The following is a 17971-nucleotide window of genomic DNA, read 5'->3' on the forward strand; positions in this document are numbered from 1 at the left end:
TGTGGACTACTTTTTGGTCTGGGTCAATCGGGGGCAGGGAGAGAAAACTGAAAGAAGGTTGGGTCTGATTATATTTGATAATTGAAATGGTTTTATGAACACGTGCAAATCTAGAGTTCCTTTTCCGGCATTACCGGCATCCATTTTACTTGCTGGCTTGCGTGTGCTTGTCTCCGACAGCTACGACTTGAAGCATTGCTTTGAATTTACATAATAATTATTTATTGAATAAACTTAAGGTGAGTGAGTGAGTTTTGTGGAGTTAGCTGTTCAAAACTTAGCGCTTTTTTAAAATTTCCTGTGAACAGTTCAATAGACGCATCAATAATTGCGAAATTGTTAGTCTTTGCAAATTCTGTGGCGTCTATTACCATGAATTAAATATTTTTTGTAGCGTACCGAAGATTTTGATAAGAAAGTTTATTGTTGTTAGATTTTTTAAAAAATGGATGGCGCGCCAGCCAGCCGAGGTGGTTTTCGTGGTCGAGGTGGACCTGGCGGACCGCTGAGGGGACGCGGTGGTTTTGGCGACAGAGGGAGGTAAGAATATCTGCGTAAACACTACATTTTTATTATCTATAATATTAATTACTTTGATCAATTCGTTCTCCAGGTAATCTTATAACTCCTTATATTTCTTTAATGCTTATATAAAATTTATTTTTGAAGTACTGCTAACTAATGTTTCTATTATTACTACACCAATGTTTTATTTTGCTAAATTATTTGTAATGTGTACAAATCAACAGTAAACTTATCTTTCAATTTAAATAAACATATGTTGCTCTAAAACAAGTAATAGAATAGCTTTTTCATTTGTTTAGAAATGAACAATTTCATTTGATGTTTAAATTTGTTGAAGCACCAATATACATTCTTTGCAAAGGCTATGTGATGACAGAGAATTTATTATTATGTTTATTTTAGGAGAGGGCCTCCAAGAGGTGGAAGTGGAGTGATGAGAGGAGGACGGGGTGGAGGACCCGGTGGTGGTATGAGAGGTTGGCCACCTGGAACGCGAGGCAGGGGAGGCCCACCTAGAGGTGGACGTGGTGGTCATTTTCCACCTGGGTAAGAGACCTAATTATTGCTGCCTTAATAAATATTGATAAAATAAATCATTTATTGAAGAACTTATTTAAACTTTAACTTTTAGAGGTCCACCAGAGCCAGGAATGACCACTGGACCTGGAAATGGACCACCACCACCCATGGGTGGTCCACCAAGAGGTAGTGGTAGGGGTGGAAGCAGTGGAAACAGTTTCAGAAGTAGAGGAAGAAGTGATTTTAACAGAGGGGATAGTCGGGGTAGTAGTAATAATTTCCGCAGCCGAGGTAATATGGATCGTCGATCGGGTATGCACAGGTAAATTATTTCACTGCTGTAACATTAATTTATAAAATGGACTATTGGAAAATGATATATTTTAAAATTAACATTACAGAGAAAACAGTTCTGGACGAGGGGGTGGACCTGGTGGCAGGGGATTCATAGAAAGAGGAGGAAATAGAGGAGGATCTGGCAGAGGTGGACCTGCAAAAAGAGGAGGTGGACCACCAAGTGGAAGTGGACCATCCAAAAGGCCAAGATTCGACCAGGTTCCCTCGCAGTCAGCTAATGGTTATGCAGCACAACCTCCAAGGTTAGTTTTTAAATTTAAATAACTTATAATATATATATATATATATATATGTTTAAGAGAATTAACATTATTCTTAATATTTTGAAAAAGCCAAGGCTATGGAAACACAGGCAGTCCATATGGTGGTCAGCAGCCATCCCAACAGACTGTTGGATATGGTGGAGGATATGGCTCTCAACAAGGATATGCCCAATCTTATCAAGGCTATGAAAGTTATCAACAACCACCAGAGTATTCACAGGTAACTGAAATGTTCTTCATATGAGTATACAAATCTTAATTCAAATTATATTTTACTTCAGTGTTGTTTTGTTTTGCCTCAAGGGTTATGCAGCTTCAGCCCCTCCAGACAATAGGTACGGGGCTCCTGTACCTGCAGCTGGTGCATTTGGCACAGACCCTTATGGCTATGGTAAAGCACCTCCACCAGGTAAATATAATTTGCTTGCATGAATGATAATCAGAATCGTTTGAATAACGCGAATCGTGAACATTATTTTATAAATCAAGAAAAAGAATATAAGAAATAAAAAGGAATCTTTATCTTATGAGTATGTAACTTTGATGAAGTAATTCGTTTTTGATAATAGACTTGCTTAAATAGTTAGAGTGGCATTTATAGATATTTGTGCAAACATAGCTTAATATCGTATAATGCGTGTTCAGCAAATTATCAGCAGGAGGCAGTGACTGCTGGAATCCCGGGAGGCGGGGGTTCGGGTTATGCCCCTGCTAACCCGTATGACGACCGATCTTCTAATGCAACTGCCATGAACAGCAGAGGTGGTTACTCGACGCAACCTTATGGTTAGTTCCTTTGCTCGTTCATATCACGCTTCAATATTTTCCTTTCTCTCACCCTCTCCCTCTATCCTATTCACCAAAGCTATAAGTTCTTCTTTACCGTGACTTAAAAATATTCTTCTGCACACCACAACTAAACTAATATCGATTCAGACGAGAACAGTTTCTTTCAAAAGTCCACAATAATTGCATTACTGGTTAGTAATGTAATTAAACAAAATTTGAACGAGTTTGATCATTTTTTCTAAGTCAATTTTCTCTTCTGCTTAGTCTTATTTAACAGATTTCATTTTTTTTATATATAAAAAGCAACATTACTCTGTTTTTGCTTCCGAAATTTGGTACAGACTACCGTGTAAAACGAATTCGAGTATTCTCTTGTGAAAACCAGCACTGCCACACTGCCTCCTGCCACTCACGTAATATTATATATATAATATCAACTATTTGTACACTAAGTAAATTTACAAATGAATTCATGCGTAGTAAAATTATGAATGAATCTGATTTTTTCTCGTCTGAGTCAAATTTAATAATTTTTTCTATAAAAATTATTAATTAAAAGTTGTAAGATTAAATTAATTTATTTTCTGTGATTTTGACAGATTATGCAAATCCAGATGGTGTTTATGGAAAGCAGGATTATGGTAAGTGAAAATTTTAATACAATTAAAATTATTCCAAAATAGTTTGCAATCAGTTTAATTAGATTTTTATAAGATATACATACAAAATATATTTATGTGGAGTTATTGCTTAAAAGAAAAGAACAGGTTGACAGAAACAGATAATATTACAAATCTATAGAAGAACTGATTTAAAAACTTCAAATATCAGACAGATAAAAAATCTTAATAACTATTTGAGGTCTTAGGAATTCTTTCCTTTGGTGTACAATAAATTTAGGACATGAGTTATTGCCCTCTGTAATAGCGTATAGTTTACTTTATAAGCGAAGTTTAGACAGTATCTTAAATAAACTTGTTTACAAATAGCAGAAATAAAGAAAACAATGCACAAATTAAAGGTATTGCATTTAAGGAAAGTTGTATACATTAAAAGCAGGAATTTGATTAATAGGGTGTATATATCGAAAAGTTGATTCAATTTTATGCTTCTAATTAAAATCTTAACAAGTAAAATACAAGAATTACTTGAGTTTATTATTAATTTTGAAGTAAATCAGGAATAGGTTGCAACCTCAAACGTTAGGGTTAGCAAAGATAATAAAACCTGACAAAAATGTCTTTATTTAAATTATTTTAAGAATTTGATCTTTTTCTAAACTGCCAAACTCAGTTTAATCGGAATATCGTTGACAAAGTTGTTTATGGTTGAAGGTGCTATAGTTTTATAAAGAACCAAAAACATAATCTTGAAAGATGATTGAACGGAGGAGGTATGGTTGTTTACAGGTGGCAGTGCTGGTTACCAAAACGCCCAGTCTCAACGACGTTATTAAAATGAGAGATAAAAAAGCAAGCAATTAATGAATTTTAAACTTGGGATAGGTTTCTCCTAACATTCAAGTTTTTCTCAGCACATGAGGAAGTTTAGGTGAAATGATGTTTACCGTTGACTGTATTTAGTTGATATCACACTTGTAGTGTTAATGATAGCTACGCATGTGGATCGTGTCTTCTGCATCTATATTATTTTATTTAAAAATGGCTAGGAAATGTGAAAGCGCGTTCTTAAATCAAGGACTGTTACGCCTGAATTTTTCCGCGCACTCATAGCAACCGTTTAGGATTGCACTAAGGATAAATGAGAAATTTCTTCAATAAATACACGAAGTTTTATTGACGAGAGCGTTTTATACTCGACTAGCAGTAATTCATCTACTACGTCATGTTACGCTTGTTACTTTATTAAGATTAAGTTAACTTGCTCCGTATATATAGTCATTCATGCTCCAATCTTTAATTGTATAGTAGTACGAATCAGAAACGAAACAAAAAAAATAGGTAAAGCACAAATGAACACTGATAAAAAAGCTATACACCACTTTCATTGTAAGCACATGATTAATTTATGAGTAAATTGGGATTTTCAATAGATTTTACCAAGAGGTTTTATTTAATATAAAAGGAGAAGAGAGTACGATAGAATAAAATAATACACTTCAATGAAGATTAGCTTAAATGCATTATAAAAGTTTTACAGTTTATTGTGCAGTATAGTTTTACTTAATTTCAATATATACTATACCATAAAACTGTTTGATTACTTATTGTCTACTTCTACGATATAAATATAGCATGCGCACTCGATATAGGTATATGAGCCTCCCTAGGGATTAATCATACATATATATACGTACGCGCGCGCCTATACAAAGAAAGACACACATACGCGTATATTCACGCACAGTCGAACACATTAGTTTGATTGAAATTTGTTAAAAATAAAACAACGCATTTATTGCCCTTTTTTTATTAAAAGGAGACAAGCGTGTTTGAGCATATTAGTACAAGAAGTTCAGTTATTACTGAATATTGCGTAAGTTTCAATTGTCATTATAGTCATTTATATACAAACATGTGAATAGGATTATCATAATAGTAAAGGGAAGAGGAGTAATGACACACACAAGCTTCGGTTATTTTATAGCAATTATATCAAAGTAGAGGCGTGGATTTTGCTTCTCCTGCAGTATGACCTTACCAGGCGAATGAGTATAATTGTATACAAGTTAAAAGCAAGCAATGAAATGATCGGTAATGATTGTTTAAGAGAATCGATAATCCAATTAATTTTTAAATAATGAAATCATTAATGTTTAAAGTGTATTAAAACCATTGTCTATTAACATATATAGTAAATATATATATGACTTTCATATTAGTAGTGTCAATTTAACATTGTATTCAATAGAACAAAAGTACGAATGAATTTAAAAGGAAAAAAAAGGATTAAATCACACGTAATCTTTATATTTATTACTACCTTACCTTTATATAACTAGCGTATGAAACAATGATCTTGGCAATAAAAATGACTGCCTAAGTACGAAAGAAAACCAACAACTGCCCTAGAATACACCTGGGCATCAGGCATTATAACGCTCTCAAGTTAAAAAAGCATTCGATTCATAAAGCTATCAGTGTAGGTATAAGAATTTTTCCAAACAATATTTATATATATTTTTATTATTGCTGTGATTATTATTATTATTATTAATGTTATTAATATATACAAATTTTTTCTACATACAAATTTAGAATCTCCATAAACATAAAGGCAAGGTGTTCTATTAACTCATGCCAAATTAATAAATTTTTGCAAAGAGAATGATTTTAGGAATAAAATTCTTATACCATTTTGCTAAAACCATTAATAACAATTATATTTTTGGCTTTGCCAGAAAATGAAATAAGAGTTTAATTTTTAAAATCATTCCCTCTACCGATGTGAATTTATCAATTTGGTACTGGTTAACCTATCATCTTTTATATTTATTTCTCTTTTCCTTTCCTCCATCCACCCCCCCCCCCCCCCCCGCCTTCTTTCTCTCTTTCCCTCTGTTTGTTTTTATTATAGTAAAAACAGTCACAGAACACCATTTGTACTACTATATAAAATTCTTATAAAACGGAATCTCACGAAAACCAAGTTTATTTCACAGGCGTAACGACAACCAGAGATACATATGAACGAAAAATGAATGAAAGAGACAATACCTTCCCTCCGAAACCAGCGAGGAAAACAGCCTCAGAGAAAAATCTAATAAAAGTAGACTTAAGTAAAAATTTAGTAAATTCCACAAAACGGATAAAGCAAATTTTTTTATAATCGCAACGCTCTATCAATGCATTAAAATATTTTTGAAAATATTTATTATTTCATTAGACGAGAATGAGAACACTGGAAGGCTTTGGCATTCGAATAATCAGTCTACCAAACTGAATATTTCCTTAACGACTTCCTTTTGATCTTTTATCGAAAGACTATACTGTTAAAGGCATTTTTCTGTGCGCATTTATCTAATATGGATATGACACGGTACTGCATTAAAACGCATATTTTTAATTATACGTAGCGCTATATTATTGCAATTGTCAACGAAGATTTGAGAAATATGAAACGAGAATAATGAGTTTGAGCAAAACGTACAATGATACGCTTTAAACGAAATAGTTAGAGACAAAAGCTCGAGTAAACCTCTCAACCCATACTCAGGTGAGTAAAAAATAAATAAATATATTTCCGTTTTATTCCATAGGAGAATATCGATTCGTTATATATATACATAAATTAAAGCTGTAGAAAGAGATAACCCCGAGTTTAATCTTATACTATCTGCATCTATCGAGTGTAAAGTGGATCTAGAAAGTATCGTAGGATGGAAATTGATGATAATTTTTTTTTTTCGATCATTTTTGTCCTTAAATCCAGCACAGAGCAATACAAATCACTTGCTATGGCACAATTGATCATGTAAAATTAGAATGCTTTGATCATACCAAATATTATTGCTTATATTAAACAAGAAAAACATTAATATTACATGTACCGCTTTGTACACGCGATACCTGCAGGCTAAAGCCACAGCGAAGAAAAAGGAACAAAGGTAAATGAACAAGTTAGGAAGCGATTAGTTTTTATGAATGGCGTAATAGGTAGTAATATTAATCAAAGGACTAATAACTGTCGATGAGAGACAGTGGTGCAAATGAAAATACAAAGGAGCAAATAAATATCGACCGAAACGTTGATAAGAAATCGACGAAAATGAATATAATGTTGCTTTTACAAACAAATGGGAAAAACCATTACCAAAATGATTGATGATATCGTCGTACCATGCTTTAATTGATGAACGTTGAATAGAGATATTTTTATTACGTTATATCGAATTTTTGCTGATTTGTAGGATGTTTGATTATATTTAATTGTCTAATATCATTTTATTATCTTCTCTAGGTTGATAACAACCAGCACTGAATACAACATTGGTCGAGAACCGACTGTAAATGGTGTATTGATGAAAGTGGCACTTGACAACAGGCTAAGCCAATGAAGCGGGCTCGTCCACTTTTTACTTCACGACTTAAAGACTTCGATCAAGTCTGTGCAATTGGAAGAGTTAATTTTATTATATACACTGTGATACTGACTGTGATATTCATCCAAAGTAGTGTTATTTTTGAGAAATAAACTTTTTATTGTCAATAAATACTATCTCCTTATGTGCTAATTGTTTGATTGGAGGAAGTTGAGCAAAATCCTAGCTTCTTTATGTTATCCTATATTTTCTTTATGGAACAAACAATGCAATCAGTTCTTTATATTTTACACGATGTAACACTTGCTAGTTTTTCAGTATACAATATGGGTTTTCTTTCTACCTTGTGAGAATCCATCAGATACAACAAAAATCAGTAGAGATAATAAATTATCATTGAGTCAATGCTTCAGTGGAAAGATAATAAGGGTAATCAAATTAATACATTGTTAGTTTTGTACAAAATTTATTTTCTATAAAATTATTCAATGTACATAGAAATAACATTTTGAGCCAACTTAAAAAAACCACATTATAAAATACTTTTGGATGAAGTCTTTGTTACTGGAATCGTTTTTTGTGCAGGTTGCCCGTTAATAATACAATTTGCACGTGGCTATGCCCTTCACGCATGTTGATTAGTCTACAAAATAATTGTCTATATTAATATAGGCTTATATCTAACCGAGTGTATTAGTTTTTGTTTTTTGTGTGTAGGATCACCAAAATAAAGCAAAAATGATAATAACGCTTGCCTATTCCTTTCCTGTTGTTGAATATGCACCCTGTCACCTCTTCTTAACGGAGTTACGATACTCGTATGACAAGAAACTTCATTGACGGAGAGTGTAGATGCAGTGGCACACTTGACAAGATTCTGAGTAGTAGAGGAACCTTCGGAGCTTAACATGATCCAATACGAATAATTTGATGGCTCGCCAAAATAAAAGATCTGAAATGACGTTATCTTTCAAAGCAACAATGATAATCCAAGACATATTTGGCAATAAAAGGAATATCGTTAGGCCTAGTTTAATTCACCTGCACTGAAATCAGATACAAGCCACCTGTGGTAACTTCAATTGACTTTTTATCATCCACCAAATGAAATTTGTTAAAAGCGTATTGCGAGTCATTTGAAGCACTCCTTACCCAAGGTCCGATATAAACTGGAAATCATTACTCTTTATGTTTTTGTTTTAATAAAAGATGAAAATGAGCGTCTCGCTGTAGCAGCGATATTTTTAAAATGTCTACCTGCGTCGGTGACATGTTGTTCCGGAATTGCTCCGACAAAAGTTGCTACCAGAGGACCTGAAATTTGTGTTTATCCTATTAATAAAATTAATAAAGTGTTATCATCCACAAATTCGTCGTTCAGTAAACACTTGCAACGATATACCGAAAGCATGGAAGAATTGAGAGATTGCATACTAACTTTTTCTTCAAACAATTGAGAAATTGGATGCACAGATACGAGTCAAGCGCAAAGAGAAGCAAAATGAGCATAGTTTTTGTATACAGGGAGTTTCATATTGGAATTGTTACAAACTAACATCCACTAGACTTGGAATTAATTTGCGAAATGTTTATAAATCAAATAATAAGGTTTCAGAAAATTCATATTATGTTTGGAATTTATTTTTTTCAATGTCAATGCTATTCTTCTCATTGGGGAACCCTTTATTTTTTATTAACATATTCTTATGTTATTTCCAGAGCGTTTTAAAGCAATTTAATAATCTATCGTTTCATTCAGACCTTTACCAGATTTTTTTATTGAAAGATAAATATAAGCGTTGTTTAGTTGAAGCAGTGTGTGTAATTGATAACAAGCTGAAAGCATAGACTTATTCATTACAACTTAAATTTAGCCACAATCGTAACGTAGATCCACGCACAGAAAATCTTCAAAGCTATAAGCTTTACATTATTTATACCATTATGTTTAGGGCTTATGGTTTTCCTGTGCGTTCATTTTCTTTAGGTTTGCAGCAAACATAAGCCATTACGAATTTAACACAGTGTTTTGGTGCAATAAAAAATATAGGATTCTATTTAAAATATCAACAAAATTACACTTACTAAAAATCGATACCGACCCGATTATTTAGAAATTGGACAATTTATACTTTTGGCACTAAATCTATCATCCAGCAGTGAAACAGCCATTTTTTGATATAAACGTACGTAAAAAAAAATATCGGTAGTTTCAGTAATTAAATTTTACGTTAAACAAGTCTCGTAGGTTTTTAGATCAAATGGGGAACCAGGTTGTAACACCCTGTATACTTTGAGGTTATGTTAAACAAAAAGCGCAGAATGCAGTAGGATAAAATGTTGGATATCGAATATTCAAAAGCTTCGTTATTATTATTTAAGGAATATAGCATTTGCGTTAAATGAAAGTATATTGTAAAATAAACACATTGAAACTACAGATATACCCAATCGCCTGCGACTGCGTGCGTTGGGCCGCTTTCTGTTCTTTCTTCGTTTTTTACCTCTTCCGTCATCCCTCTTCCATCTTCCCGATCTCATTTCTCTCGAAGAACTTAAATCGCCATCGCCAAAACTATCACTCTGTTTACGCCGAATATCACTGTCCACCGATCTATTAGAAGGCATAATTATCACTCTGTCAACCGATCTATCTGTTCCATTTCTCTTCCCTATTGCTAATATTGCTCTCTCTATTCTCACAGCGCGCTGACCCTCGTTACGTTCACCTACCCTTTCTCTCTCACCCCCCTCGTCGTCAATAATATTATTATTCAAGTTCTCACTAGTTCTATTCCTAATTTCACTATCCGTCGTTAATTCATCATCGCTTTTCTTACTATTTACTTGGACGTCCAAAGGTTTATCATCGATTCTCGTTTCGGGCAATAAAGTCTGCAGATCGAAATCATTTTTCACAGTTGATTCTTCCAGCAACGATGTTTCTACTGCCTGCACGTTCACCTTGTCATATTGCATCATTCTAGGCATTTTGATTTGTGCTCGATTCATATTCCTATTTAGTCTATCGTATTTCGACATTAAAACGATTAGGCTTGTGTTCATACAGTGCATCTAGAAAAAATAGTAATTCTCTCATATTCCACTTACTAATAATTTTTCGTTAGAATATATGTAAAATTGATAAACATGTATATCGATGTAAATATAATGCAGGTAAAGTGAATTTTATTGAAAAATGTACTCAGTCCCTTATCTAATTACAGTGATTCGAATGTAGATTGTCAAGGATTCAACAACTTACGAATATTAAATATATATTTTTGTGATGAAATGTATATGTTTTTGAAATTTGATTCAGTATGATTAACACTGGGTCTCCTCATACGATAAGACGAGGTGATTATTTATATACAAAAGAAAGAATGCGGTCATTGGGACATAGTATTTTTTTATGATACTTGTGCAAATATCGTAAAGGTTATAGTAGCGATTGTTTCGCACAATTATCAGTTCTTATTGACACATAATATGTAAATGATAATTTTATAGATTACGTTGTAATGAGTGAAATGACAGAAATTATAATAATATTTTTATGTGATTCGCAAGGATCATGGGACAAAATATGATGAATGATGAATGTAAATATAGAGTTTGTGCTGAAGGGACAAAAGATAATGAACATAAAGACTCCCTTATCTCCCAAATACTTAATAAATATCAATTTCTTCACAGGACCTTTTCCAAGCCTCTCCTTATTTGCATTCTGAAAGGTCTTGAGCAAAAAATGTATATCTGCTATATTTTTGAAGATAAGCGAGTTTTTAGGTCTATCATCTTATGTGTCTTTGGTTGATCTTCAGTGGGAAATAATAATACCTGTGCTTGCAGAGTACGTATTTCTCTCTTGAAGTGGTATACTAAAATGACAAACAAAATTGCCAATATAAAAATAAAGGCGCTCCTTGTTCTTTGGAAAATCTTTGATTTCCTAGCATTGGATACTGTCACTTTCATATCCACGTTCCACTCGATAAAACTACTGTTACTCCTAGTTTTGGAATCTTTCAAGATTTGGCATTCTGGGTTATTAAGTGTATCCTCCATCCTCGTTTTATCGTTACTTTCTACCAGCAATATCAAGCATTACCCATATGCTTTAATGACTAGTTGCTCTCATTATCACACGACGAATATTCTGAAACATTTGTATCATTGTTAAAAAGTTTGAAGGCATCCAAGTAACCTTCTAATTTTATACAGGGTGTGTCACCTAATTCGTATCAGAGCGTCGAAGTAAAACTTCGTTTATCTTCGCAAATAGAAGAGATACCAATTTTTTTCATAAGACCTTTTTGAAAGTGCTTTCTATTTAGATTCAAAAAGGTAATAGCCAAAAATTGATATCTCTTATAATTACGAAGATAAATGAAGTTTTACGTTCACCCTACGGGACCACAAAATTAGCAATAACACATTTTGTAAAGGAGAAAAATAGAAAAAAATTCGTCAATATTTATCAAACTACTCAGCATAAAAAGTGTTTAAATATTTACCAGAAACAGAAAAAGGGTCAAACAAAATCCAAAATAAATAAAGATAAGTGTTCGTGTGCTCTGTTTCTCTCTGATAGTAGCTCAATCAGGGACGATCCAATATTGTTATATATATATGAAATTATGGACACTGGAACGCACTGTATTTTAAATATAAACAATCTAGTAACGAGAACATAATAATTCGTTAAAAATGATGCCAAGAGCACAACGTGAGTAAACGGCTTTGTTGAGAGATATGTATTAGCACTACAGTGGAACACAGCACTGACTAAAATCGAGTCAGAAGTAAACTGAGATTTATAAAGTAGCGACAATTCGTCATCCAGTGAAAAATGCGCGGTACAACAACGCGCTTTATTCTTTTCTCTATTCACCTTTTTTTTCATTCCTTTCCTTTAGTTTCACTCGTCGCACGTTCTGTAACTACACCATCAACGAATTCTGGGGAAACTCCGGTTTTCTCATGATAAAATACTACATTTTTTTTTTCATTTTTTTAAACAAGCGTGATAAGACTAATAGAGCGTTCCATTAAGAAAACTTAAGGTGACCTTCAACTATCCGTTAAATGACCTTTCAAGGCCAAGCCTATTCCACTATATTATGTTCCCATCTATGCTCTAAAACGTTCGTTTAAACCGTTTTTTTACAGGATTAGTTTTTAAAAATTTTTAGGAGGAATGTTAAAATAGGACACACTGTATATTTTAGAACATTTTCTTGATTGAATTTATTCGTCGGTCCTAGATCTCCTTAAATCCTATTTACCGCGTAATATGATGCGACACCTACGTCGAACAAGGGTTACTAATCATTCAGTTTGAGATTCGAGCTATGTTCCTTTTATTAAAGATTTTCAATTGCGGATCACACACAGATACGTTTTTATAAAAATTCATCAACGCAAATAAGAAATTTCTGAGAAAGAAAACTCTGAAAAAATGTGATTAAAAATGATAAATGATAACTAGATAAAAAAGCACACAAATATAATATAGTATCGGATGTCTGGAAAGGATTGCTCAGATTTTTCGCAGATAAATACGTATAACGCTGTAGATTGTGATAGCGAGATGGCTTAAAAAAAATAAAAATTAAACTTGAAGAGTATTAATAATAGATGGATAGAAAGGGGAGAAAGAGAGAAAGAAAGAGAAATGCGGGTTGTATGGGATAAAATGCCGTTAAAAGGGACAAAAAACTAGTTTATCCTTTACTGACCTGACTAACATTCTGGTTTGTTTCTTAGTGCCTATCCCCACCCTCGAATTGGCACGTGGTAGAAAAATCGATCATCGATCGTTCACTGAATAAACTGGAACGCTCAGTAAGAGCGATCGAGAGTGATTTGTGCGAGGATGCCGGCCGGTGGCATCTTCTGTTTACAGCGGAGAAAGCCGAGCTCGGTTCATCCACACTTGGAGTACTCGAGTATTTTCGTCAACGTTCGTGCTTCACTACTGCTACGGAAGCTCTGCTCACACCGTATTATGCCCCACAACCACGACGCTCAATCTCCTTCTTTGCTGTACACTGTTGCCCTCTGTTCTGCTTTATTTTCGCTTCGCTTTGGTACCTTTACACACAGTTTACTCTCTCCTTCCTTACTCTCGCCTTCCTCCAACTGTACTAGACCCACGCAAAACGATGCTCGTTCTTCGTTCTATACTACTCTCTCTCTCTCTCTCTCTCTCTCTTCCTTTTCACCTTTCTCTTTCTATTATTTCACTCTTTCTCTTTTTTAAATGCACATACACACGCATACTCTCTCTCTCTTTCCGTTGAAACCGTTGCTAACCTCAAGCAACAGCGCTATCTTCCTTCGCTCTTCCCTTCTTCCCCTTCTTCTCCATTGCATCCAGCCCGGTCATTGGTTCTCCAGTTCTGTCCCTAACCTCTTCTTCTTTTTCTTCTTCCTTTCTCACCCAAAATTATCGCGTTTCCTCAGCCCGTCCGTACTCACCACACTACGACCGATCGAAAATTGAACGATGCAGAAATGTACGAGTCGAAAGAACGAACAACTTTTATAGTAGCGATAGTTTTCTGTCGCGATCAAGTTTCTCGTACATATCCATCGAGCAATGACAATAGCGATGATTGGACGATCTACGTTCGGGTGCTTTCACGATTTTCGACCGATAAGATAAATTTACGGCGTCGTATTTTGTATATACTATCAGTAACACCGGAAATACATATCAACTATTTCGATATAGCAATAATGACAACAATGGTAGTATAGCAATGGGAAAATAAAATATGGTAAGATATCTTTATAGATTCCAAAGCTAGATTGGATTACTGTGAGATAGTGCTATATCTTCCTATATAATTTCATATAATCGATGAACTCAATTAAAAGGAACGGCTAAAGATTAACGCATAATTAGCAATTAGGGTTAAAGGTTAAAAAAATGGTTGAAAGTTGAGAGTGAATATAGTCTTCGTATTGGTAGAATACTCCAAAATTCAAACCTGGAGACGCGTAACGGAAACTCGTTTTCAAGGACGGCTTCGAATACCGTTTTTGCACAAAAGTGACCTGAGGACCCTCGAAATTCGTCCTTTTTTCATTCGACCTATTTTCGAGACGGAATGCTCAGCCAGGTACTTGAGATTAAGGACACACAGTGAAGAAAATATCTACATCTAATACTTAAAAAAAAATTTTATTCTAAAACCTTCCTTCTTTAAACACTGCCACACCTTATTGTATCAAGTGCATCTATCAAATAAACGATTTTTTTCATTTGCTATCACTATCGATAGATAAATCGTTGACATTAATATTACAGCAAGAATTATATTGTTTCCTTTCAAAGTTTATGATATATTTGACGCTGTTAATTACAAGCAAAAGAGAGTGATCCAATTTCTCAATAATTAATAAACAAAGGAAATAATAATAAGAATATCATATAGTTTTAGCGTATTAATGCGAGTCATTGTATTTAAAGCAATCGAGAATTCGTAGGTATTAAAATTAAGTCCTTTTGCTTATATTTCTTATTATTATAAAACTTTCGAAAAATATATGTTAACATTTGGAAAGAAATTAGAGCTAATCAGTACATGTACCTTATGCTTTTTTGTAAAAATGTTACCAAAAAAGAATGAATAGGTCATTGCTTCATTATCGCTTATCCAGGATAAACATGAGGAGGTTAAAAGTTTGGTTAGTATCGAAGATTCTTTTATTAAAACTTATCTTTCTATTAAATTATAGATAATTCTATAAATATTTATTTTTTAGATTTGCCTCATTTTCTAATATTCAGATAAATTTGTTGGCTCGTTAAAAGACACGGTTTGTCCATTACTAACGCAATCTCTGAGGCTTTTATGGCAGTTTTCTTTGATATGCATTACCCAAGAGTAAAAATTTTCGTTTATGGCTTTCTAAACCCGTCGACGCGCCATGACGGTTAAAGTCTCCGAAGATAAACCTGTATGTGGATTCCATTGTTCGAAGAAACTGAAAAAAAGCGTTGAACGTTCATGCGAGACTCTTAATGCTATCCTCGCCGTATTTACCGTTTTTATGTACACAGCTTCAGTCTTTCGGCAGAGAATACTTTTGTACGTTATAAAAAATTGTTCTTTTCAAACACTGAACTGAGCAAAAAATATTGTATCTAAAAAATATAGAAACTTTAAAGTGCTATGAGCTAAATGCTTATATGATATGATATATATATATATACATATTATTATTATTTTTACAAATGCTTCTAGAAATTTGTGTAAAACATTCAAGGAAATATCAGCAAAGTCAGAATGTATCAATGATCCTTGTTTACTGGAAGGCTTGATTTTCTGCTGCGATTACAATCAGGCTTCGTTTCCCGGAATTATATATTTAACTGTATGTTATTTAAGGTCACACACATCAATAAATAGGACAAATTTCGTTCTCCGTAAGTTAACTCCATAAACGTACAAGAAAATGACTCTGTAATTTATTAAAATTTTTCTTAACAAATTTTTGGTCCACAGTTTGATCTCAGCTCATTAGAAGCTAATTTTTCGGATAATTAAAAAAACGATTGTACTATCTATAACGAAGTTAAAACGACCGTGACAAAGTTTGTTTACGTTTTTTATATGTTGAGCAAATAAGTTTAGCTGGTGTCGTGTTTTGTTCGTTTCTAAGAGCCGCGTCAGAATTTTAGGAATCAAAGTATTTTTAATCATTTTTCATCACAATAATCTTCGTTCTTTCCTCGAAAAACTAATCAAAATACCTTGGCTCATAGAATTCCTATGCATCTTTAGAAGAAGTGGAAACACCAAAATACTTGCTCGACTTACTTAAAACATAAACAAACTTCGGCGCAGTGTTTACAGAAGTGAACGTAATCTTTTAAATAGCTTGCAGAAAGTTAACATCAAGTGGAGCAGTAAACATTTGATAACAAAAAATATTCATAATAATGTTCTGCATACACCTTTAAATTCTTGCAGAACATCACTGTTACATCTTGTACATACTTCGATGAAAATTCAATATAAATTGTATGCAGAGATATGTATGTTTTGAATACTATTGATATGAAATTTAAATATCAAGACGCTACTATATATATTACTACAATTGCAACAAGGTTCCGCTTCCAAGAATTGCACAGTTAATTGTGTGTTAAAGTCACTAATAAATGTGACAAAATTTGTACATGTCACGCTTGAAATCCTATAAAAATGTATCCATTATCGATATCATATAGTACAATTAAAATTAATATTTACTATAGATACAAATAAATTTCTTAAATGAAATTAGTAATTTGTCTTACTTCTTTTTCTAAAAAATCATTAATGTTTATGTAGCATTTTTTACGTTTTAATTGAGTACGTACCTGCTCGATATTCTTAACGTAATGTTAAGGGATAAACTAGTGATAATAGTAGTAATAGTAGTAACAGTAACGGTATGGTCGGGCAGTCATTGCCTTATGCGATAAAAAAATAATTAGTGTTTCAATTTAAAATTCTACTATTCTAGTCATTAGGTTTCAGTACGATTGTCGATTATTGTCATTTTTTAATCCTTTCCTAATATTTGTAAAGAAATAAAATATGTTTTGTAAGGATCTGAAAAACTGGAGTACAAAACACAATAATGGCGAAGCAGGGAGAAAGGGATCATGAAATAATTGCTTGAGCTTAATAAGTATCATTTCATCTCGTCAAACGTAAATTGATCCACGCAGGTCTCCGCTTCTTTTTCTAAAACCTTACTTTACGAGTATTTTTAACGAGGAGTCATAAGTTTCATCATTTTGTTCACTTGCCATAATCGATACTTTTGCGCACAAACTTTGATTATTATTATTTTCATAAAACTAATTATTTGTCGCAAATAGTTAAATATTATTGTCGAATCTAAAATAATGTAAATTAAATCAGTAACAAAATGACGATTTAAAAAAAATTGGTTGTAGTAAAACATATTTAAAGGTTAACCTGAAATAGAATTACCTGCAAGGAATAATTAGTCATTTCGGTGTTTGTTTTTTTTAGAGTGAACGGTGTATGAAAAGTGGAGCATGCAATGCTAGCAAAATATGAGCTTCCGAATACCAAGAAAGCACTCGTCATTAAAAATTTTTATCATCAACACAACATGCATGTCAGCTATAATGAGTTACATCGAATCATCTTAACTCTACATTCTAAACAAGTATAAATTAGTACCACACTTCTCCGTAAATGGTTCGTCATCGAGCAGTATTCCCACCAACTTTAAATTCTTTTTAAAATTTTTACTTTTAAGTTTAAACTTAGCCTGCCATATATTATCCTAAACACAATGCAAATATTGAAATTAAGGCTAATACTAATAAAAAAACACTTTAATAGTAAAATTATAATTTAAAATCAGTATATATTTTTAATTGTGAAATATATAACATATTTCTTTTGTTTCGGTAAAAAAATGATTAATATCATCCCCTCAAGTGGTTTAATATTATAGGAAAGTAAATATCGAT

General features: G+C 33.0%; 2 protein-coding genes across 5 annotated transcripts; one reads left to right on the forward strand and one right to left on the reverse strand.

Moving 5' to 3' along the window:
* Window positions 1-106: 106 nt before the first annotated feature.
* On the forward strand, window positions 107-7581 carry LOC136780987 (keratin, type I cytoskeletal 9-like). 4 transcript variants are annotated; one of them, XM_066739618.1, is made up of 10 exons: window positions 107-239; window positions 434-540; window positions 928-1071; window positions 1157-1366; window positions 1446-1643; window positions 1734-1884; window positions 1968-2073; window positions 2310-2450; window positions 3053-3094; window positions 7374-7581. In XM_066739618.1, exons 2-10 carry the CDS (start codon window positions 446-448, stop codon window positions 7376-7378), a joined length of 1092 nt encoding a protein of 363 aa, XP_066595715.1. In that variant the 5' UTR covers window positions 107-239; window positions 434-445; the 3' UTR covers window positions 7379-7581. The 4 variants fall into 4 exon arrangements, with proteins under 4 accessions (XP_066595715.1, XP_066595714.1, XP_066595717.1 ...); XM_066739617.1 differs by lacking the exon at window positions 7374-7581 and adding an exon at window positions 3863-7359; XM_066739620.1 differs by lacking the exon at window positions 2310-2450 and having other exon boundaries at window positions 7374-7572.
* Window positions 7582-7885: 304 nt separating this feature from the next.
* Window positions 7886-13963, reverse strand: LOC136780988 (uncharacterized). Its single transcript, XM_066739621.1, has 7 exons — window positions 13200-13963; window positions 11299-11617; window positions 9903-10530; window positions 8713-8769; window positions 8497-8624; window positions 8211-8407; window positions 7886-8098 (listed from the first exon to the last, which is right to left on the reverse strand). The coding sequence occupies exons 2-7, from the start codon at window positions 11524-11526 to the stop codon at window positions 8017-8019; spliced, it is 1320 nt and encodes a 439-aa protein (XP_066595718.1). The 5' UTR covers window positions 11527-11617; window positions 13200-13963; the 3' UTR covers window positions 7886-8016.
* Between the last annotated feature and the right edge of the window lie 4008 nt (window positions 13964-17971).

This window comes from Prorops nasuta, unplaced genomic scaffold, assembly GCF_024137725.1.
Source record: "Prorops nasuta isolate Cenicafe-Biocafe unplaced genomic scaffold, Cenicafe_Pnas_1.2 PNAS00021, whole genome shotgun sequence".
In the NCBI taxonomy this organism is placed as follows: Eukaryota; Metazoa; Arthropoda; class Insecta; order Hymenoptera; family Bethylidae; genus Prorops; species Prorops nasuta.